The sequence below is a fragment of the Prunus avium genome, chromosome 2 (genome assembly GCF_965620075.1).
Source record: "Prunus avium chromosome 2, drPruAviu1.hap1.1, whole genome shotgun sequence".
Taxonomy (NCBI): Eukaryota; Viridiplantae; Streptophyta; class Magnoliopsida; order Rosales; family Rosaceae; genus Prunus; species Prunus avium.
Window position 1 is genome coordinate 43826843 of NC_142285.1, and position 22322 is coordinate 43849164.

General features: G+C 38.3%; 4 protein-coding genes across 5 annotated transcripts; 2 read left to right on the top strand and 2 right to left on the bottom strand.

Moving 5' to 3' along the window:
* Positions 1–810: 810 nt before the first annotated feature.
* Positions 811–3514, bottom strand: TTG1 (Transducin/WD40 repeat-like superfamily protein). Of its 2 annotated transcripts, none has more exons than XM_021949725.2 (2): positions 2329–3514; positions 811–1224 (listed from the first exon to the last, which is right to left on the bottom strand). In XM_021949725.2, exons 1-2 carry the CDS (start codon positions 3349–3351, stop codon positions 1216–1218), a joined length of 1032 nt encoding a protein of 343 aa, XP_021805417.1. In that variant the 5' UTR covers positions 3352–3514; the 3' UTR covers positions 811–1215. The 2 variants fall into 2 exon arrangements, with proteins under 2 accessions (XP_021805417.1, XP_021805418.1); XM_021949726.2 differs by having other exon boundaries at positions 2322–3513.
* Positions 3515–11823: 8309 nt separating this feature from the next.
* DMR6 (2-oxoglutarate (2OG) and Fe(II)-dependent oxygenase superfamily protein) lies at positions 11824–16274 on the top strand. The gene is made up of 4 exons (XM_021949681.2): positions 11824–12180; positions 12308–12555; positions 15150–15474; positions 15622–16274. Exons 1-4 carry the CDS (start codon positions 11983–11985, stop codon positions 15868–15870), a joined length of 1020 nt encoding a protein of 339 aa, XP_021805373.1. The 5' UTR covers positions 11824–11982; the 3' UTR covers positions 15871–16274.
* A 104-nt stretch (positions 16275–16378) lies between these two features.
* OMT1 (O-methyltransferase 1) lies at positions 16379–18608 on the bottom strand. The gene is made up of 4 exons (XM_021949680.2): positions 18051–18608; positions 17154–17464; positions 16992–17056; positions 16379–16839 (listed from the first exon to the last, which is right to left on the bottom strand). The coding sequence occupies exons 1-4, from the start codon at positions 18467–18469 to the stop codon at positions 16537–16539; spliced, it is 1098 nt and encodes a 365-aa protein (XP_021805372.1). The 5' UTR covers positions 18470–18608; the 3' UTR covers positions 16379–16536.
* Positions 18609–20446: 1838 nt separating this feature from the next.
* Positions 20447–21952, top strand: LOC110749625 (uncharacterized). Its single transcript, XM_021949774.2, has 3 exons — positions 20447–20971; positions 21412–21498; positions 21596–21952. The coding sequence occupies exons 1-3, from the start codon at positions 20447–20449 to the stop codon at positions 21728–21730; spliced, it is 747 nt and encodes a 248-aa protein (XP_021805466.2). The 3' UTR covers positions 21731–21952.
* The last annotated feature ends 370 nt before the right edge of the window (positions 21953–22322 follow it).

The window sequence follows — 22322 nt, forward strand, 5'->3', positions numbered from 1 at the left end:
AAAAAAAAATACAGCTGACTTATGGCTCTTGTTCCATCTTCAGTTTCTTAGAGGGCATGGTAGCCCATCCACATGAGTTAGGACTGATGAGGGTCGGTCCACCCAGACCTCTTCGTGCATCATCCTCTTTGCCTAAGATGCCATAGCATCTACTGGAGAGTTTAGGTTGTACATTTGATAGATACCCAAGGGTGGGCATGGAGGAAAAGAGATGTGGCGATTTACACGGAGAAAGAGAGAGAGTTTTGGGACCTGTGCCAGTCTTAATTATTCTAATAAAACAATAATAACTTTTGAATAAAAGTATTATTAACATGATAATAATAAATTAGTTGTGAGATCTCAGCCATTTATAATATGTTAATCTAATGACCAAGAAATTGTGTCAAAACTTGTGTCAAAAATATAGTGCCATATCTGCCCCCATATATATATATATATATATATATATATATATCCATTACAAAGGGCTGCGACTCAGCCTGCCTTAGTTGTTAGATATAAACCAATAAAAAGGATTTACCACAAAGTTACTAATGCACCTATCATTCAATTGTCATCGTGTGATGCAAAAAACAAATGGAAAGGGATGTAAGGGGGTATAAATGAATTTGCTGTATTCGGCATAGCAGGTTGAACTGAAACCAGATTTACCCAGGTCCTAACATCCGTTGGCCCTTTCGACCAAAAAAATAACATCCGTTGCCCAACTTGCCCGTTATTTCCAAGTACCATTAAAAAAAATTCACTTCTTTCTTGGGATGAATGAGACATGAAATAATATGCAACAGGTAAGCATGGAAATCGATATCCAATAAATCTAGCCTCACTTCTTTTAGAAAGTGCAGAGAAATCCTTCCCCCACTTCATTTTTATACATAGATAGAACCACTCAAAATCTTCTTGACAACTTTCTTTTTTCTTTCTATAAAGTACTGTCAAACATGAGGAAATAAGTTATAACATTCGCAATCGAGGGAGTGCAACACTAACAGGTACAATTAACATTGGATCTAACAAGGGATGAAAAGTGAGAGGTAAGGATACGGTACTCACATTGGGTTCTAGACCAAGATGACAAGACTAGTAGATAATAAGCAATAAATAGATCTCTAACAGTTCAAAGCTAACCGTATTCCTTTACAAACAACCCTACAGCTGACTGAACAAGTAAGTACTTCCAGCTGACTCGCCAAGTGATCATCACTGCTTCCATCAGGAGGCCTGCATCGAAAGAAATTACACATGCAACTTATCCAGTTAATAGGGAGAAAACAACCGAATTCAAGAGGAACGGTAAGAGAATACACAATCCACTGTCAATGTATCAGCCTAAGACAGTAACAATGTGTAGAAGCATAGTAGCAGCTAAACAAAACAATACCAAACACAAAGCCATGTAGGAGATCCCTCCATGAGGGTGACTTATCATTAATTGCTAGCTCATCAATAGTGAAAAAACAACTAGAGCAGAAAGCACCAGCATTACAAAACAGACAAATAGAATGCATATTTATACAGAACAATTTTCTTAAATATGAAAACTGAAGGTGCAGAGTATGCCTGCCTGTTCCATAATTACTAATACATGCGCAAAGTTCCCATCCACAAGAAAATTTCAGTGGCTGGGTTTCAATTGTATAATACAGCTTGCAATATTAGCACAAGACAACTAACTCCCAAGCAGATCGCTGGATTGGAAATTCAAAGGAAACATTTGCAAGAAGGGTAAAGAATTAAAGTTAAAGGCCATAAGGGGAAGAATGCAGGTAAAGCTAGAGACAATTCGCCCTAGAGAAATTGTGGGACCAAATCATCATGCTGTAATTTGAGGGGAGAAGGAAAGAAAATACAATAAAAATAGAAACTCAAGCAGAAGAACATTTTGATAGTCCAAACCAGGTGCAACAGCATGCGCCAAAATGTGATGTGCACAAATGCAATGAAATGAGGTGAGTATCATCAAACAAGGAAAATGTCAAGAGAAATGACTACAAAGCATAACCAGAAAGACAGATATACTATGCAAATAGGCAGACAGAAAAGGGGTGCTACAGCAAATGCAAATGTATTTCACTAACTCTGCAACTCCAACCAGCACACACACAAAATTTGCAACAATAAAGTATGCTGGCATTCACAGTAGCAATTCGGTCATGCAATATTTATTAGTCTCAAATTCACCCAAATTCACCTAAAGCAAAGCACTTTATTCAACACTTAAATCAAAAACATCAAATTACCCAAAACAGATCACTACATATCAGTCATAAACTCAAAGCAAAGCACTTCATAATCCAAATGAGAAAAGCGTCCTGCACCTCAAACCTTCAAAAGCTGCATCTTGTTAGAAAATGCAATCGAAATCCAATCAGGCTGTGCAGCAGACCACTGCAACTGATTAATCTCTGCCCCTGCAGAATACATCGACATGGGGTCGATCCCATTGGGCCCGGCGACCGTGGGCAGCTCCCAAATAAGTGCCTGAGTATCATCCCCAGCAGAGCAGATGTGTCTAGAACTCTGGGGTGCCCAAGCAATGGCATTTACACTAGCCCTATGCCTCTCTAACTCGGCAACGGGCATAGTCGGTGAACGGATATCCAAAATCACAACTTTATTGCTGTCCATCAAAATGGTGGCCATGTACCTCAGGTCCTGCTTGTTCCAAGCCAATCTAAGCAAAGGGGTGTCAGGCTGGGGGCTCTCGTAGATAATGGTAGAATGCTCCTTGTCCCGCAAATCGAAGATCCTCACGGACCCATCAGCCGAAACCGAAGCGAAAACCCTAGCTTCACCCCAGGCAATGTCGTAAACCTCTTTATCGTGCGCAATGAGCTGGGTTTCAACGACCCCCTTTTCAATATCCCAAATGGTACAGGTGGTGTCGATGCTGGAAGTCCCAATTCGTCTGGGTTCGATGTCGTTCCAATCGAATGAGGTCAATGGGGCACAGAACTCGCTGGTCTTACTGTTGTTCAAGACCTGGATGGGTTCGACGGAAGAGTCTCGAACCTCCCAGAGACGGAGATAGTCGCCAGAAGAAGCTAAGACGTCGTTACTTTTGTGGAGGGAGTTAGGGTTTGGGTGGAACATGAGCTTGGTGGGTGGATAAGGGTGATCAAAGGAGAGGGTCGGGTTTGGTTTTACAGAAAGGGTATCCGGGTCGAAGGAGAGGATGTCAACCCGGTTAGTGTACTCCTCGATAAAGCTACCCACGGCGATTCGGTGGTGTTGGTGTCGGTTTCGTGTTTGTGGGGAAGAGAAGGCCATGGCATAGAGAGGGTACGGAGACTCGTACGTCACCGAGTTCTCCTGACCGAGATGGGATTCTTGTGCTGAGTTCTCCATTTCCTTTTCTTCTTTCTTTTAATTTTTTTTCTGGGGAAAGTGACGGAAAAGTTCGTTGAGAGGATGAAGCAGAGGTATTCTGGGTGGGGAAATGTTTGTGTCGGAGCTCGGAAGATGGGAGTTGGGGTTTGGATTTTCAAGGCGAATGCATTTGAGAAGCAGGCGATGCTAACTCAAGAAACGACATGTAGTTGGTGAAATTGCAACTGAAAAGTTGGTTGGTCAACAAGTCAAAAAGTCAAACAGTCAAAGTAAGCCACGCACACATAATTTGACTGGGCTAATGGGCTTTCAAGACATTTTACTTACGCCTGTTCCCTGTATCCAATGGACGAAAAGAATTTTGTTTCCTTTTGAGGCCAGAAAAGGATTTGGATTTTTGTAACTAGAAAAATAAAAATAAAAAGAAATGGACTTTTAATTCAATGAGGTTGGAAACGAAACATAAAGTAGCTGTTTTTGGTCTAAAGCTGCATTGGCCCAAATTTAATGTTTTCTCGTAAACGCATTGTCCCAAGAACATGGGCCCTTGGGTGTTTGAATTTTGGCCCACTAACTTTTTTGTAATTGAGTGCAGTGTGGAAAGGAAAGGAAGCATCATGATGAAGGAAAGGAAAGGAAAGGAAAGGAAGCTTCAAGTGGTGGGGCATTTTGCAAGGAAATCCCGGGCTCGGAGGAAATGACCTTTACTTTTTGTGTAATACGACAAAAAATTATTGTGTATAACGGTAATACGTCTATTAAGGTTTACTACAAGATTTACTTACAAGCTTTCACATTACAATTAATACATCATTAATATTGCTTATTAGCGGAGAGTTTATAAGTATAAAAGTCAAGGTAATCTGTCATGTCATAAAGTTGGGAAAAGAAAAAATGAAAAGGTGAATAATTTGTTAAGAGTCATTGTTTTAGGTTATAAGAATGTGTTGGAATGTTTGTGATTATAAAGTGCACTCAACGCAATTGGCGGTGGTAGTAATTGACTTATTGGTCACGTTCATAATTCATTCTATTAGAATATGAATAATGTTACTCTTACTACATATATATATATATATATATATATAGATTTAGAAATTTTACTTCAAGAGGTCAACTTGTAAAAACTCACATATATTTTTTAGACAAAAAAGACTCTTAAAAAATAAAATAAAAAAGTAGTGAGGGATCAAATCAATTGTGAAGAAGGGTTAGTAAACCTTTGTTTGGACATTCGGAGCTTAATGATATAGAAGATGAGGTTCCGTTCCTATCCAACCAATTGAAGAAGAAGAAGAAGAAGATGATGATGACGTGTGATGTAGGGCATTGCATGGATATTCGGTGCAACTTGCAAATGGTCGATCAAGTCACAATGCGTGTCGGATATGGTAATGCCAGAGGAGAGAGAGAGAGAGAGAGAGAGAGAGAGTTGGCAGTGGCCTTACAATCTCGTCAGCTGATGACGCACACGCGGGTTCAAAAGATGATGTCATGACCTAGGGTTCCCTAAATTAAGCCAGGGCTAGCTGTAGCTTGCAGGGGTGCAGCGCTGCAGTGCACGGGGCACATAATTTAACCTACCAGAGAGAATAGTACCATCACTAATTAATTAATGAATTAATGGTCCAGAATTTGGGATATGAAGACAAAAAGCAACTTAAAAAATAAAAAAGAACAAATATTATAATGGAAGTTGGATCTAAAAAGGTTTTGAACGAGTAAAAGTGTTTATGCAGCAGCTGCGACTCTGCGACTGCGACTGCGCTTTTGCTTTTTGAGCAAAAAGCTGACTTAATTTCACCTAGTGTAAAAAAGTTCAAGAGAGTAAGACAAAAGATGTAGCTCAAAATCTCAATCGACTGCAAGTTTGAAATTCAAGTGTGAACCAATTTTATAACAACAAATCGACTGCATTGTAATTGTAGGCAATCTAGATTTATCGTATATGTCGGCCAACGCGGATTATATGTCGACATGAACTTTAACAACTCTTTTTTTTTTCTTTCTTTGAAAATGATTTGTCAATGGACTATATGGCCAAGCTTACAGTATGGTGCCATGTGATCAGCAAGTAGTGGATACTTCCGTGTGCCGACTTTGCCCCGACTCCCTAGTTTATGGGTCATTACTTTAAAGGCAAACCAACCAACCCGACCAGACCAAAGGTTGATTGGATGACACTTGCTCACAGTCACAAGAACCCACTCGAGCCATATACTTGGGCAGAATCTCCCAAGATCCCCCTCAGTCAAATTTTAGGAGCAAATCAACGTGATTAGAGAATCCAGGGAAAGATCGCCTCTCTGAACAAGTTAACCTATGTGGGTGTCCATACAAGACTAAAAAGGGGGCACTTAGGCCATCTCCCAACCCTCCCAGTCAACCATGATTACATCCAAAAACCCCAATAAAAGTGCAAATTAATTCATTGAAACGGATTTGGGAAAAGAGAGAATAATTAGGTTAGGAAGATCGATAATGGTTTTTGTAGGTATGATGGCAACGTGAGAGGGTAGGATTTCAGTGGCTGCAAGCTAGCCTGCTGTGATGTGCTTGCGTAATGAGTGACGAGTGAGAAAAAACCAATGATGACCATTCGATTATGACTTATGAAGTTATGAAACGGGAAAAAGGGAAGCGGCCACCCGGCCCCCCGGCCCCATTCAATGAAATAGGCACATGTTTTTTGTACCGCCAGCCGTATAATTTATAAACAAGGATCGCAAGCTCACTTCTCTGGTAATGGTTAAATCTTAAATGGTATATGCCTGCACTCCTGCACGTTTTGAAGATTCTTAATCAAAGAAATTACAAAGAGTCAACCCACCTTCTTTTTCTGGCCCAGCACACTCACACACTCACAAGGTGGTGGATGGGTTGGAGTCCTCTTGTCCATAAAACCTTCATCCTCTTTCAATACCAATCATTCATTTTACTCTCAGCCTGATCTCCAAAGTCATCCCTCCAATCCAAGTTCCAACCCTAAAGATAAGATTACAGCGTTCATGTGACAGATACCGCCAATACCCACAGATGCACCTCAAAAATGCAAGTCATTATCTGTGTTCTTAATACATACATGCAAAGTAATATGTCTAAATCACATGTAATATATAATCATTGAATTAAAATTGACCATACCACGTATCATCTCTTCTATACGTTAACAATGATGTGTATGTGTGGCTACCATTTCTAACCAGCTTACATGTATGTGTGTCGTCTTGTATACCCTATGCTGTGTCTATATTGCCCATTTTCAACCACACACAAAAATTGCGTTTTCTTTACTCCCAAGTCTCCAACGCAACGCACACGCTACCCTTAAATAACTTGTGACAGTGAATAAGTGGGTCAAACTCTCAACCTTCTTCCAAATGCGCTATGATTGATATCAACCCAATTTAAATTCAGGTAAAAAGCCACTATTTGTCCTTGTAGTTTGCCACTTGACAAAATAGATTTTCCAGCAAAGACTCGTAGCAGCAATCTTGATGATTTCAATTTCAACATTGGTGGCTTCTGGCAATACTCATCACCCAACAACTCATGCAATGTAAACTTTAGCCACTCTGATTCCTGGATAGATAGATAAATACATATCAAAACAATCAAGTAAAAAACAACATTAAGTTTAATTTCTATAAATTAAAAGAAGAAATTGTACCTCCAAGGCCTTGAAAGGGACCAACCAGTGCTCTAGGACCACAAGCTCGTGAACTTGGCCAACCCTTGGATCGCTCTCGCACTCGAACGCCTCCCCTTCGCTGCCTTCTCCCTCTTTTCCCAGATCGTCTGGGTTTCGCGACTGGGTCTCGTTCCTAGGCCGCCATCTCCGCCTTCCTGCCTCAACCAACAACGAACGCCTCCTTTTCTTTGTTTTTTTTTTTCCATCCTTTGTTTTTGGACCGAAAAGCCCCTCAACAACTAACAGCAGCAGTTACTCTAATTTGACAGTAATTAGAATTTATCTTTAAATTACTTAAGTTAAAAATTACATGAACAAAATTGATCAAATTAAAATGACATGAACCAAAATGATAAAAGTGACAAAATACAATAACAAAAAGCAATCTTTGACCTTAAATTTAAGACTCCCCCCTCTCCTCCCTAAATAATATGACAGAAAAAAAAAAAAAAAAAAAAGACTAGTACTAGTAGGAGGATCTGACTAGGTGACAGTAGCCAGCTAGACATATATAGGTGGGGCGGTAAAGAAAGATTTTTGGTTGTGGACCAATGGGCTCGTGGTAGATCCTGGGAATCTAGAAATTAAACTAGTTCACGTGTGACGATACCGCAACACATGCAGCATTTTGGGGTCTAAATTGAGATGTGTGATAAGGAATGTAAGACACCAACTGTAGATTTAGGGTTAATGACCTAAATGGTCCCTTAATTATTGCCTCAGTATCATTTTGGTCCCCTAACTAAAATATTCAATTCAAACGTCCTTAAACTTTTTATTTTGTATCAAGATGGCCCATCCGTCAAAGTCTGTGTATTATTCCGTGAAATCAAGGGACAAAATCGTATTTTTAGGTGAGTATCCTCTTCTAAAAGTGTTATTGATCCCAATGATCCCTCAACTATTGCTCTAGTATTATTTTGGTCCACTAACTAAAATTTTCATTTGAACCGTCCTTCAACTTTTTTTTTTTTTTTTGTATCAAGATGGTCCCATTGTTAAAGTCTGTCAATTTTCTTGTTAAATTGAGGGGTAAAAATGTCCCTATGAATTAAAATAGTAATATATAATTAAAAATTAAAGGAAACTATTATAAAACTTAAAAAAAATTTAAAAAAATATGTAAGCTCTTGAAGTTGCTGGTCATGCTGACCTCAGGATGAGCTATTGTTTCTGGTTGGAAGCTTGGTCATGGTGACATGAAGATGAGCTAGGGCTGCTGGTGGGATTTATTGGTGAAGTGCATCAACCAATTCTGATTTTCTAATACAAGTGCATCAACCAATTCAAATTTTCTAATACAAGTGCATCAACCAATTCAAGATTTTATAATACAAGTGTTGTATGCATTAGCCATATTGAATTCAGATTTTCACTTCCCCTAGGCCTATAAATAGGGATGTTCTCTAAGCTTGTAAACACACTCCAAGGGGGGGAGCTCTCAAACACTTCTCTAGAGCTCCCTTCCCTTCTCTTCCTCAAATTCTCTTAGTTTCATTTTCTAGTTTTCAATTGTAGTAATGAAATATTTGTGCTGAAATTCTCCTTAAGTTTTTCTTAGTTCCACTTTACTTTTCATTATGTAAATTCTTTTCTTTAGTTTCAAGTTTGATTAGTTTCCAAGTTTCAATTATGGTTTTTGTTCTTATTCATTATGCTTATAAGTTAATATGCTAGTTTGAATGATTGATCACCATTTAGGCTTGCATGTTAGCTATCTTGGTTTGAATTAAGAGTAGACACCATGCTTTAATTCGAATTGAACTATGAATAGGAAGAGTATGTATGGACATTCGACAACAGGGATTAGATACATGCTTGGTTGTTTAAATTGTTCTTCTATGCTTAATGGGTTCCTAATGCTTAATTTTAGGTTAGACAACAAATGATCAAATTAGGGAATTAGGAACACAAGGTTATGACCAAACACCATGGCTTAATCATACTTTAGCTAGAATCAATCCATTAATCTAATTGAACTTGGGAACTTATCTGCTTGAGTTAGTTATTTCTTTCTTCCTTGTTTTATTTATTTCCTTTCTTTTTCATTTCTGTTTTGTGTAGGAAAAATGAATTGGATCATTCAATCACCAATCCTCGTGGGATCGACCTCGCACTTACATATGCTATACTACCAAACGGCTCGTGCACTTGCGAGTATCACAAGTTGAGGATGCAGCTTAATCCATTTTGGTGCAGCTGAATCTACACAACAGGTGCCGAGAGTACTCGAGAAAGAGAACAACATAGCGTTTTGTGTCGCTTCCCACAGACGGCGCCAATCTGTTTGCGCTAAAACTAGACATGTAGTAAATAGACCAACTTAAAGATGAGGTGAATGTTGAAGGTGAGGACCCTCGGTATGTGAAAGCATTCGGTAAGCAGGTAAACATGCATACAGAAGACAAATGTACGTGGTTCACCCGAATAATGGGCTAGGTCCACGGAGAAGTATGTTCTCGTTACGATAATGTGAGTATACATTGCACATAGGTTTAGACTCAAGGAGAAGAGGAAGAATACTGTAGGCCGAAGGCAGATGCCTAAGGCTGGGGGCCGAAGGCTGGAGGCCGAAGGCAGATGCCTAAGGCTGGAGGCCGAAGGCTGAGGATCTAGTATGATCCGTGGGTTTTTAAGTGGGCTCATGGGTAAGCCCATGAGGCCCCAGTAGCCTGCCCAAACTTCCCATTCTTTCTTGTAGTGTCTTGAAGGAGAGGGGTCTTCTTTTATAAGTGATGAAGAGTCCCCTCTTCTTGTGTTTTGTTGATGTGAGACTTCCTTCCCTTTGCTTGCATTGTCTTGGGAATGCTTGGCCAGATATGGTACAAACAACATAAATATATAAAATAAAAAAATAACAATTTTTTTTAAAAAGAGTAAACAATAATTAAAAATTAAAGGAAACTATTATAGGAACTTGTACCTAATTTTAAAATTGAAAAAATTGAATCTCACCACCAACATGGCTTTTTTTTGCTAACATGGACTTAAAAAGTAATAATTTTTTTCTCTATTGTTTAAATTAATTAAAAAATTTAAAATCAGATAAATACAAAAATAAATAACAATAAAATTGACGGACTTTGACGGTAGAATCATCTTGATACAAAAATAAAGAGTTGAAGAATGGTTCAAATGAAAATTTTAGTTGGTGGACCAAAATAATACTAGAGCAATAGTTGAGGGACCAGAGGTATTTTGGTTTTGAATGATAGAGCTTCTCAAAAAGTCGCATATACCCTTCAAAACTCAGTCATGTGGTTATCGCGTGATCAGAAGTCACGGAATCTGTAACGGATGGACCATGTTGGTACAGAATAAAAAGTTTAAAGACGTTTGAATTGAAAATTTTAGTTGGTGGACCAAAATGATAATAGGTCAATAGTTTGGGGACCATTTAGGTCGTTAACCCGTAGATTTATCAATTAATGCATAAAAGTAAAACAACCAAGTAAAATTAGTATCGGAGTTTAGATGCAATTCATCAATTACTTCTCAAGAAGAGAATTGAGATATGAAAAATGCCAACCCCACCGTTCCATGCATCAAATCGAAGTACTTTAGGTGGGTTTTTTAGATGCATGCCTAAAGTTAAAGAATCCGAGGAGCATAGAAAAGCCACTATTTGCAATTCCAATACTTTTTACTCCTCTCTTCTTAACTGCTTGTGATTATAGTCTAAAATATCGATTATATTGATGAAATATCGAGGATGTTATCGTTTTTTCGGATAAAGTATATTTTGGAATGTATCCATACACATATCGTATAAATATCAATAATATCGAAAAATATCGATGTCGATAATTTCTCTCACACTTCAGCAATATTTGATCAAAATATTATTATAATATCGATAATATCGAGATGATGAAGACAATGAAAAATTTGAATAGTTATTTACACTAATATCCCCTGAGATTTCTGGTGTTTTCAAAAAACCCATTCAGGTCTTAAAAATTACACGAACACCCCCTGAGGTTTCAGTTTGTTTTCATAAAACCCATTTTCGTTGATTGTTTGTCCAAAAATTGATGATTTCATTGAAGAAAAAAAACTTATGCAAATAACAAAAATAACCTCAATGAAGTAAATGCAATTTAATCTCAAAAGCCAACTTTGTCATTTGGAGAATTTTTTTTGTATAAAGTCATCAATTTTTATATGAAAAATCAATGAAATGAAGTTTTGTGAAAACAATTTAAAACATCAGGAGGTGTTCTTGTAATTTTCAAAACCTCAAAGAGTTTTGTGAAAAAGCCGAAAACCTCATGAGGTGTTAGTGTAAAATATTGTAGTAAATCATTATAAATAAATGATTATGGTTTGTTTAATCTTATTTCATTGATTACTACATATTTTCTATACTCGCAGTGTTTGTCAGCTCGCTATATAATCAACTTAAATAAGTTAAACCCATCATGCAATGCATCTCCTTTCAAGATTTTGTGATAAAGCAATAGATAATTGACTAAATAAACTTCTTCCAAAGTTTGAAGAATAATTTTCAAGTTTTTCTTACAATTTTTCGTGGTTTTGATTCAATTTTTATCAATATCAATAACATCCCAATATTTCTATCGAAATTTCCGTATTTTTGCACTTCCGATATTCCCAAAACCATCGATATTTTATACATTGCTTATGATAAATGACTCAAGCCCCACTTTTCATTTTTAAATGGCTTACCCTTAAAAAACAGAAATAAAATAAGACTCTGGTTGTCTGGCTGGTTTGCATCATAAGCAAAGCTGCAACCCCATTTGAGTGGCTGCAAGACCTAAGCCTACAAGTCAATGGTAATATTTGACAGGCCTCTCAGCGCCTCTATATATAAGAAGTGCATCTTCCTGGAACTTTACTCACTCCAATTAAGCTTTAGCAGACAGACCAAGAGAGAGACGGCACATTTTTAATTGCTGTCTTTATCAGTCCCCTCCCCCAAATTTATAAGAAACATGGAAACCAAAGTCCTCTCCTCTGGATTCAAATACGAAAACTTGCCAGAAGGTTATGTCAGACCAGAATCCGAGCGACCTCGCTTGTCTGAAGTCTCCGAATGCGAAAACATTCCTGTAATTAATTTGGCCTCGGAGAATAGAGCCCAAACTGTGCAGCAAGTTGGTGATGCTTGCAAGTCTTATGGCTTTTTTCAGGTATCTACCTCAGTTACTCTCTATATCATATCAAGAACTTGTTTGTCACGTATATAATTCATATATATATATATATATATATATATATGTTGCGATCTGTTTTTATCCGTTGATTTTGGTACCATAGGTTATCAATCATGGTGTGTCTACGGAAGCAGTGGAAAAGATGTTAGGGACGGCCACTGAGTTCTTTAGCCTTCCTGTGGAGGAAAAGATGAAGTTGTATTCAGATGATCCATCAAAGACGATGAGGCTTTCTACAAGTTTTAATGTGAGTAAGGAGAAGGTTCATAACTGGAGAGACTATCTCAGACTCCATTGCTATCCTCTGGACAAGTACGTTCCAGAGTGGCCTTCCAATCCTTCTTCCTTCAAGTACGTCAACTCTCTCTCCCTCTTCTTACTTTGTCTTCTTATCTCTGAGATATGCTTCACACATCAATGGCTGTATTTTTCTTTCGGCAAAGGCGGTGCTGACTGTCTGCCACGTTGCTTTATATTATCTATATCGGTCTTTTAAGAAAATGAGTTTGTCGTTGAGACAAAAAAATAATGCTTAACAAATTTAACGTCATAAATTTCATGACACATGACATGCTTATCTGACTACTAAACTTGTTAGAGGATGACATTGTTGGTTATAACTGCGACGAGGAACTTTTATAATGATAAAGTATTGAGCTAGTCTTTGTATATTCTAATATTTACTGAGAGACATTCTAAAATCTTAGATATTCTACGATCTTTTATACGTGATTTAAAAGTCAAGTATTATAGAATGATACGATAGATTTAGTGTGATGTAAGTTGTATAGTGTATAATTTTTAGGGTTTCGGTGGGTGATAGCTAGGGTTCTCCAAAGAATGTTGATTAAGACTTGGCTTTATGCATAAATAAGGCATATGACAAATGTGAGAAATGGTAATTGGCCTTTGATTGGATCTCATACCTTTAGCTCTTTTGATTTCTAAAACCAGAGAAAGGTGGATTTACTATGAATATGATTGACTTTGGCATGTGCTCACATCACATGGCGTTCCTAAAAGAAAGATTTACGAATAGATACGCATCATCTGTTTTGTTTTTGTTTTGGAAAAAAGACCTAATAATACAAATATTTTAAAGGACTGCAAAAGTATAGTCCTTGCGTTGTTTTTATTTATTTAGAATAATCCTTGTATTAAAAGTAGCAACCCACCTCTAGTAGTTTATTAAGAAATAAATGAAATTATTGTTGTTGTGTATAGTCGTGCGCGATTTGTAGTCCTTTCTGAAAATAGTCAGAGTAAAATAGGGTCCAGGTTGACTTTGTCAACACCTAGGCTGACTTGGCGTTATTATCTTGTGTTCATCGTTACCGTTCATCATTTTAAACCGGATATCCGATTGAAATTTGGGGTTGCACTGGGACTGGGATGTCCCGCTATAGATCGATAGACAAATTGATGTGGCGTCGCTGTAGATATTTAAATTTTGATCTTTGCCGGGCCCACGGGGAAGGTTTTCTTTTCCCTTACCCTAATTGACGGTGATAACGCCGTTTTCCATTGAGAGAGGCGATGTGTCAGCCGTTGATAGCTTTGTGTTCGGTTTGTGATTTTAAATAGTTTATGACGTAATCGGATTTAGTCCGTGTTGACGTAAGCGGAGTGAATGAATCATGTGGTGGATGATTCATAATCCACGATATCAATTTAATTAATTTAAAATTTATTAATTAATTTGTGAATTTAATTTAATTCGGGTGGCCAGCGTGGCAGTAGCAATCAACTTGCATGGAAGAGTAGTTTTGAAAATAAATGTCAGCAAGTGCTACCGCATAAGGGAGAAATACTGAATAACACTGTTTTGCTATGTGTACCCCTTGTAAGTATCGAATTGAAAGGGATGGTGGTTACGTGCTTCTTGTGATGGATATTTCATTGGTTCAGTCCCACCCACACCTTTGATCTGGACTAAGTGGGACTAACTTTGTTTTCTTTTTGGGTTTATTAGTCTCTATTCTACTTTTAATTGTGTGTTAAGGCTATTAAAATAGTTGGGAGGGTACTTTATTAATTGAAACTAAATCGCGTGGTCCAAGTAAACACTGCATGCTGCTACTTGTTATTTATGAACTAGATTTTTTGTGTACACATTTGGTAACGTGCCCGTCTTCCTGAACACTCGATTTAGTATAAGTGATAGTCATAAATTATAAGAGAGGGAGGTTTTTCACACTAAGAGCATCCGCAATGATGCTCTCTATTTCTTAGCTAAAATTTAGCTAAAAATATAAGAAAACTATTTTAGGAGCTCTCTAAAAAATTTCAACTCCAACCATACTCCCTAATTTGGAGAGTCATAAATGCTATAACTCTTTTTTGATTGGTCCATCTCTATTATAAAATAAAATAAAAAGTAGTTAGCATTAAATAAAGGTTTGAAATACTCATTAAATAAGGCAGCATTAAATTATAGGGAGCCACTAGGAGTACTTTCTCTCTCCTCAGATTTAGGAGCTCCTAGAGGACTCCCTATTTTAGGAGGTGGATAGGGAGCATGGTTGGAGTTGCATTTTTACAATTCCTCCCTAAAATTTGTCTAAGGAGGTGGTTTAGGGAGTCCATTGCGGATACTCTAACACACTACCACTATTCAATAAGAGAGAAAAATATTGGACTTAAACTTTTTTTTAATGATTGGATAGTTCGATTGAACCCTCATTCAACTCACTCACCAAACTCCCCTTATTGTAGCATCTCCCGGATTTCAGTACGGGCCTTAAAAGGAAACCCAAGTTTTTCTTGTTAATCCAAAACCCAATCAGGCCCACGGCGCTTTGAATAATTGGGCTAGGTTAGCGGGTCAGTTTTCCAATAACTGTGCTCGGTTGGCTGGGCCAACTTTTTGAAATATTGGGGTGTGTTAGCCGGGTTGGCTTTTTATTAATATATGCATTTTGGGGTGAATATATTTTGGGTTGCAGGGACATTGTGAGTAAATACTGTGAGGAAGTTCGAGAACTGGGGTTCAGATTACAGGAGTTGATATCAGAGAGTTTAGGGCTGGAGAGGGGTTACATAAAGAGTACGTTGGGTGAGCAAGGACAGCATATGGCCGTGAACTTCTACCCGCCATGTCCACAGCCCGAGCTCACTTATGGGCTGCCAGGACACACTGACCCAAATGCCCTAACAATTCTTCTCCAAGACCTTGGGGTTGCTGGCCTTCAAGTTCGCAAAGATGGCAAATGGATTGCTGTCAATCCCCACCCTAATGCTTTTGTCATTAACCTTGGCGACCAATTACAGGTACCCCCTTCATCGTTTCTACTCAACAATCAATCTAATGAATTAACCCAATTGTCACTCAAGTGATCAAAAGCAGTTACTCCTGCACTCCAAGTACTATGTTATCGAATCACCTTCTAATATCAAAATTCTTGTGAATTGCTGCAGGCCTTGAGTAATGGGATTTATAAGAGTGTGTGGCACCGTGCCATTACAAATACTGAGAGAGCTAGGCTATCAGTGGCTTCATTCCTCTGCCCACAAGATGACGCACTGATCAGCCCAGCAAAGGCTCTTACAGATGATGGGTCTGCAGCCATTTATAGGGGCTACACGTACACAGAGTATTATAAGAAGTTTTGGACTAGGGACTTGAATCAAGAGCATTGCTTGGAGCTTTTCAAGACCGATCAGTAGCCTCAATTTGTGTCTTGCTAGTTGTTGCCAATCTGATTATATATTTCTCGTCATGGCATGTAGGGCTGCTTCTATAACTTGGTGGGGCGGAGGGATTGCAGCAAGCTATTGGGAGCCACAGGTTGGCGCATCGCAGTTGTTCTGACAGGTTTAAAATGTCTCGACTTCTGCATATGTTGAATAATTTCCACTCTGCGGGTTTATTTTATTGGTTATTCTATTACTCTGAACTACTTGCCTCCATTGTTGTAACATCTCGAATAATTCAGCAGGTTGGCCATATAATTGTTATTGTATACAGCAAGGCCTCATTGTAAACTTATTTCATGTTATGCAGAGGGTTGAGATGCTATGTAAGGTTCTGAATAATATCATATGAATGTCTTGTTATTTCTTCGCATGAATTACCCCTTGTTCGTTGCCATTTCTTTGGTTTCCCCACCCTTTTTTTTATTTCTGGATGCAAGAAAGTCATATATATGGATCCAAATTTCTAAAGCTCACTAGGTACAAGCAAGCAACATGAAAACACGTCTTATTACTTTTTGTGCAATTAAAATCTACATATGGTGTAATGTAAACTCCGCATGGGGTCTGATCTGATCACCATGTCAAAAACCAAAGCAATATGTATGCAGATGACAGCATACCAAGCCCGTTAAGCACTCAATTCTTCTTAAGGAATTCTATGACATAGGTGTTGAAGGCAGAGCACGCGACGTTAAAGCCTTGGAATCCAGCTCCCTTGGCCAAGGCCTGAAACTCCTGCTCTGTCCTCTCTTTTCCCCCAGGGTTGTGAGCCAACATGATCACATCAATATGAACAACTCCCTTAGTTGCAAGGCTACTGTCTGGGGCTACAGGAAGAATGCACTCACCAAGAATCACCTTCCCATTATCTGGAAGTGCAGCATAGCAGTTCTTCAAAAATTTCAAGCAATGCTCATCACTCCAGTCATGACATATCCACTGTAACATTGCACGCCCAATTAGATATTAGTTCCCAATATAATGAACATCACCTTAGCATAGCATATCATTAATGGATTATATATAACCTAATCTCATGAATGAAATAACTGAAAAGATACAGTGCAGGTTTCAGATAATTTCTAGCTCACCTTCATGAAAATTGCATCTCCTTTTGGAACACTTACAAACATGTCTCCCCCAACATGCTCCACGCCTATATCCAAAAGATCCACAGAGGTCAAAAAGGACTTATATATATTGTGAAGTGGCTAAATCTACTAAGCAAAAGGTAATATAATGCACATTTATACCAGGATATTGAGGAGCATCTTCAATGACATGAGGCAAGTCGAAGTTAATCCCCTTGATCGAGGGGTATTTTGAGACGATCATGTTAACGACAGCTCCCGTCCCACCACCGACATCCACGACGGATGCGAGGCCCTCAAATCCTTTGTATGTCTCAAGGATTTTCTTCATGGTGATGGTAGAGTGGTCAGCCATTCCCCTGTTGAAGACCTTGTTGAATCTGGGGTCAGTGCCATGATATTCAAAAGCAGTCATTCCATAGGCCTTGTTGAAAGGAATGCCACCTTCAAGAACTGCGTCTTTCAAGTGATACCTACACAAGTCCAGAATGGAAAAATAGTAAATGTAACCTACATCCAATTCATTTGTGTCACTCAACAATATTCATAGACAGAAACTGAGAAACATAGCCAAAAGCATAGATCATATAATTTATAAAGGTGGAGAAAACGGCTTGTCGTTTAATGAACTATGTGGTGGTAGCCTGGTAGGTGAAGTGGTGGTCCCCACTTTCCAACTCCCAATTGGTTGAATGGTGATCCTCAAAAGATCACTAGTAGTGATTTTGTTTGTATATAATGTATGAAACAAGTATCGTCTCTTTATACTAAAATGATCCACAATAGTCAAAAAAGTTTGGCAGGGCCTCAACAACATCTTCTGCCTTTTTCTTTCTTTTTCTTTCTCGGCTAAACAAGTCCCCATAAAATAATTTGGCTTATCCCCCAGCCAGCATAATGATTAAACGAATGAGGCTAAGGAGGGCCTAGATGAACAAACTAGGAAAACAATCAAGTCACAGCTCACAGTTAGTAACATTGAAAATTTGATCAATCTATTAACAATACATTAATAACTGATTGTTAAATTGAGATGAGAAAGAAGAAAAAAAAGGTTACCAGCTCTCAACAAGGACCTTGTCCTGATTCATGAGACAGAGAGGGGCTATAGAGACACCATCTTCATTCTTGGTCAAGAACTTGCAGACAGGGCCCAGACCATAGAGCCTTTCAACTTTACCATCAGCCAGGGTGCGCAGAGAGTAAGTGAGAATAGAGTAGCTGGCCAGGAGGCGCAACATGCGGTCAAGCATGACAGGTGCATCTGGGTTCTTGGTTGGGAGCTGAGAAGCTATGTCTGTGGGGGAAAGGAAAACACCAGGTCCAGATTTAGCCATGATCTCCAAGAGGTCAAGCTCTATGGCTGCCTTAAGCACCATGGGCAGAACAGAGGCGCTGGCTAACTGCATGGCAAACAGGTTGGCTTCTTCATCTGATACTTGGGTTGGGGTCATCTGAGTCTCACCAGTTGAACCCATTTTGGTATTGGAATTGGTTTGCTGGGTTTAGACAGAGAGTCCTATAGAGAGAGAGAGAGAGAGGAGTTAGAGAAGTTGAGGAAGGTAAAACAGAGAAGAAGACTGAGGCTTGAGGAAATGGGTGTGCTAACAAGCGGCATTAAATATATGTATATATGGTGTTTTCGCTCACCCACCACCTTGATGTGCTACCCTGTGTCCACCACCAGTACATGACCCCACATACGTCCTACGCATCTTGACCTTTAAGGCTCTAAACTTCACCATTGATTAATTATTTAATTTCATCCTGAACTTAATTAGAGTTTAGAAATTTGTATCTCATGCAAACAAATGTAATCATGATTTAATAAATCTAAACTCTAATATTAAAGAGTGAATTCCTTAATTCAATCTTTGAAAAACAATTCCGATTGAATAGATGTAACACATATTATGAAAATTGTGCGATACATTTAGATGTCGTATTGAAGGGTTTAAAGTCTAAACAAGATGCCTAATTAGGGAGAATTGTCAAATGGACACTAGTATCATACTCAAGAGAAATATACATGTTATCATCCGTAATCAAGCATCATATTCTCGTCATGCTAGTCATGCCCAAAAAGGTGGCATGTTTGAGTTTGATGAGACCCAAGCGCATAAAATTAAAATGTCCTTGTCATGGTTTATATGTATATATCATACTCAATGAACCCGCAAGGAATAGGAATTCGTTTGCGTGCCCCTAAACCCTAAACCAATAACAAGTAAAATAACAAGTGCCATAATCTAATATTGTAGTTAGTATCTTATAATGTTATATTTTACCAAAGTTGAGCTCAGATATCAAATCAGTAGGTGAGTGGAAGTGGAACCCATCCACATGGTATCCTATTGGACCTAATTAATATAATTTGGTTTTACTTCAATCTTAGGCAACAAAATTATGCCTTAGCTTCTTCATCATATATAATTGATTTCTTCTACTCCACTTAAGCTGAAGATGTAACAAGTTTGCTTCTTGTTAGGATTCATATCAGTTGAGTAAAAACTAGAGTACCTCTTAGTTTGCTAGCAAAAAGAAGATGGCTGAGTTTCTTGGTGATTGCCTCAAAAGGAAGCAGTCTATTTACTGGTCCTTCAAGACCTGAAAGTGAGCTCATGAGAAACAAAAACAAAGAATAAGACAGTCCATGGTTTGAACCCTCGGCTCTTCTTGAATGTAAGTTCAAAATTCGAAAGCTGTGTACCAAGTCAACAAGAATAGTCTTCACATACCAAGTTAAACATTTACAGAGACATCTAACTTCTAACACCATTAAGGGATAGCATCTCACCAACTCCTTGAAGATGTAGACAGTGGATGCAGCTATTGGTGAACAGAAGGAGTGCAATTCCACATATTGGCCCCACCATTCTTCTGGAAGAAAGTGTTTTCCCACAGAGAGAGAGAGAGAGGAAAAAAAGCTCGAGAAAATTCAGAATGAAAAGATCCAAAAGGCCACCTCTTTTATCAACTTCTTCACCAACCCTGCACTGCATTCTTCATTCCAAGCTTTATTCTAATCCAAAGAGAAAAGAAAAAATAGCACCTATCCAACTAACAAAGCATTAATTAGCTATCACAAAACATTAGTTCAACGTGTCTGATTAAAATATTTGTTAACGATTTACGTAGCACATGATTCATTTGAATAGTAGCTTTACTTAAGTTTAATGAAATGTGATTTCAAATTGAGTTGTGGTTGTGTCTATTGAAATGCTAGACTGCTTACGTACCCTTGGTGAGATCAAACCGGCGTAGTTCCAAATTGACATCCACATGAGGAGTCCATATATGACACCCTCACTTATTGAATTTCGCTGGTTGGCACAAACAAAGTGAAGGGATATATTATTCTAATGATTTGATCATTGGGACCAAGGACACTACACATATCTTTTTTATGGGCCTGTCGGCCCAAATCGGATTTAAATGTTGTATAGCAGTAGCCCATGGGCCTTCTGGGCCACTTTGCTGTATCGAACCTCAGTTTCTCAATTGATGCCGGTCCCTGTTTCCGTTTCGAAAATGGAGCATGTCGTTTAATGATGTGGGATCGTGCGAGTCTAAGCGCCATTGTTCAGCGAAGAGGGCAGCATTCGAGGAAATTCGAAAAGATTCAAATCCTGGGTAACCAAAAGAGAGCAAGAGCGACAGAGAGAATGGGGGAAAGTGAAAACAACATGAGAGCGGTAAAGTTATCGAGCCCCTCAGGCCAGAAGAAGAAAAAGAGAGTGACTCCGAGAACTTCGTCTTCTTCCTTGGAGGAAGATGGGAGCCCCATCAGACACATTCTCTGTGTCAAAAACAAGGTCGATGTCAAGCAGTTCGAGGAAGTCGATGACTGTTTCATCTTAGATTTCGACCCATTTGAGCCCATTCAGTTATCCAAGTTATCCGTGTCCGATAATTTTGCTGGTGATAATGTTGATGCTCCGGAGTCTCCTGACGTTGCCGTTGTTGCTGAGAAAGGCCAGGTTTTTTGTTTTCCCCATGACCCATTTGATGTCTCTCTCTGCTTTTTTGTTTTCAATCAATTTTCTTTCTCTGTTGCTCTGTTTGGTTGCTGTGGAAATCGTAACCCCATTGTGCCTGTAAGCCTTCTAGGTCTTTGAAAAAGAAGATAACTTTTTTTTTTTTTTTTAAATCTTGAAAAAAGAAAAAATAAATGAACTTTAACACTTATCTGTTTATATTGACTGAAGCAGAGAAATCGAAAGCATAAAACTTTTGATGCAAACATGTTTCTTGGTCATTTGTAATTCCAAGTTCTGTTGGAAGCGAAACATAGAATGATTATGCAGGCCAATGGGTTGCATTTACATCTAATTTATACCTCAGACTCAGAGGGGGGGTTTGAATAGCTAGTTTTGTGAATTTATCAAGCCTTGTCTTGATTTAAATTGATGATGTGCAGGTTGCTTGTAGAGATTATCCACATTCAAGGCATCTCTGTCTGAAATTCCCTTTTGAAACAACGCCTCACGAAAGCTACTGTGAGCTGGTAATAGAGTTTACAAGTTCAAATATTTGCAATTATAGTGCATCCCATTTCTTTTGTTTAACATGACATATAAACTGAATTCACCATTTGTTTGCAGTGCTACTGCTATGTATGTGATTCAGCAGCTCCATGTGGGCTATGGAATTTAGCACATTGCCATGCTTCTGAGCACATTGGTGATTGGAAGTCCAGAAGATATTTAAGGAAGCAGCAAGCAGCTGCTAAGAAATGAACAAACTCCCAAACTCTTGTTTTAAGCCAGATTGCAGTTAATGGTATACCAGAAATACCAAGAAAAGTGAACTGTTTTGCTATTAGGTGGTCAAGTTCAAGTAATTTTGTTGTTCATAGGGGGTACTTGACTTGGCTTTGTATTATGTCTGGCTTGAAAATATGCAGTTTACATCTTATGAAATGATGCAGAAGAAGCATTCTATGCGTTTGATTTGATTTATTCTTAGCAGTTGCAGCTGCAGGTGGTTTTTAGTAGAGTTAATCAGAATTGCATATGCCTCATGAATCATGAAATGGAATATCTATTATGAGAAATTATATCTACACAGTAAAAGGCAAAAAAAACTCTTATCACTGCCCTGTGGCTATGTTTAAACTGTCACATTTTGGGGTTACTTGATTGTAACTGGTGTTTGGTCACTCCAATTTTGTTGAAAAAGATGATGCATACAGGTTGAAAAATTACACATAAAATAAAAATAATGCTTTAAGGAATGCTTGCTATTCATTACGGGTTAGATCAAACGTTACAATAATTCCTTGTTTTTAATGAATTTATGTTAATGGGATTTGCTGTTCAGAACTGTAAT